Genomic DNA, 1,475 nt, shown 5'->3' on the forward strand with positions numbered 1-1,475 from the left:
TAATGTGCTTTGTAACTCTTATTGCACTATATAAAAGTTATTATTGTTGTCATGATCATCATCATCATTGTTATCTGCCATTGCCAGTTCTGTGTTCCTGAAAAAAGAATTCCCCGAATTCAGAGCATCCTCTCCTGCCACTATTAGTATCTCACTCGCCCAGGCAGCCCCAATTGGGGATCATGTGAAATCTTCACCTTGATTTCTATCTAAATGGCTCCTCTGCATTTACAGGTGACCATGACATCAGCTGAGTCCATGCAGGCACCTGTATGTCTGATAGAAAACGACAATGGAGAGCTGATAGTAAACCAGGAAGCCCTGGAGATTCTTACTTCCATCACCAAGCCTGTGGTGGTGGTAGCTATTGCTGGCCTGTGTCGCACTGGAAAATCCTACCTGATGAACAGACTAGCGGGAAAGAACAATGGTGAGTGGAGTCTCTGGCCCCTGGGAGTCTGCTTTTGGAGGATTTTGTGCCACAAGTTAGTTGCAACAAGGCATGTCCAAGACCTAATGAAGGTTTAAAAACTGGCTCTTGGTTTACTGTTGCCTTCCAGTCAATAAGTATTTATTAAGTGACTAGTGTGTACTAGAATGGCAGCTATGTGTTCAGTAGACTGGACTTGGAATCAAGAAGACTCATCTTCATGAGTTCAAATCTGGCCTCAGATATTTAATATCTGTGTGACTCTATGTGTGTCATTTAACCCTGTGTGACTCAGTTTTGTATCTGTTTAAAAAAATGANTTGATCCTCCATACAAAGTGAGCCCTGAACAATATCAACAAGTTTACCATCAGAATCTTCCCACCTCCCCTTTCTTCACCTTAATGAATGAATTTATTAAGCACTACATAAAAACTACTGTGCTAAACACTGATGATACCAATATAAAATCAAGATGGCATCTACTCTCAAGGAGCTCATATTCTAATGAGGAAACAACACACAGAAGGATTCAGCTACAACTCACATGGAAAAATTCATTGGTACCAAGGGCTCAGCAGAAAATCAGAGTAATGCATCTTCTTTGTTGTCTTTTCCATTTATTAAAACTACCTTTGAAGAATTATTGGTCAGTACCAAGGATTTGAATGATGTNATCCTTCTCTTGCAGGCTTCTCCCTTGGCTCAACCGTGCAGTCTCACACAAAGGGCATCTGGATGTGGTGTGTTCCTCACCCCAGGAGATCTGACCATATCTTAGTTCTGCTTGATACTGAGGGCCTTGGAGATGTGGAAAAGGTAAATCAAAACAGTAAAATTCTGCTCCTTTGATTCTCCTCCTTAGCTCTGCCTGACCTATCAAGGAATGACCTTTTACACCAGGTAGGCCTCTGTGTGTATGAAAGAATATTGCCAAGCAATGCTTCTTTGTAAAGATTCTTTGTAACGTGTCTGTCGGGTGATCAATCTGAAATGGGCCCCTAGGCTGAGGCCAGGGTTCTGAGATGTTATCATCATTTGAGGAA

At 41.7% G+C, this 1,475-nt stretch overlaps 1 protein-coding gene across 1 annotated transcript; it reads left to right on the forward strand.

Annotated features, from left to right (window-relative positions):
- Window positions 1-236: 236 nt before the first annotated feature.
- LOC123256285 (guanylate-binding protein 1-like) lies at window positions 237-1,248 on the forward strand (the record flags this gene model as incomplete). The annotated part of the gene is made up of 2 exons (XM_044684937.1): window positions 237-430; window positions 1,121-1,248. Coding segments are annotated over exons 1-2 (318 nt in total), but the record flags the coding sequence as incomplete, so codon positions are not given.
- Window positions 1,249-1,475: the final 227 nt, after the last annotated feature.

Source organism: Gracilinanus agilis, unplaced genomic scaffold, assembly GCF_016433145.1.
Source record: "Gracilinanus agilis isolate LMUSP501 unplaced genomic scaffold, AgileGrace unplaced_scaffold57593, whole genome shotgun sequence".
Classification (NCBI taxonomy): domain Eukaryota; kingdom Metazoa; phylum Chordata; class Mammalia; order Didelphimorphia; family Didelphidae; genus Gracilinanus; species Gracilinanus agilis.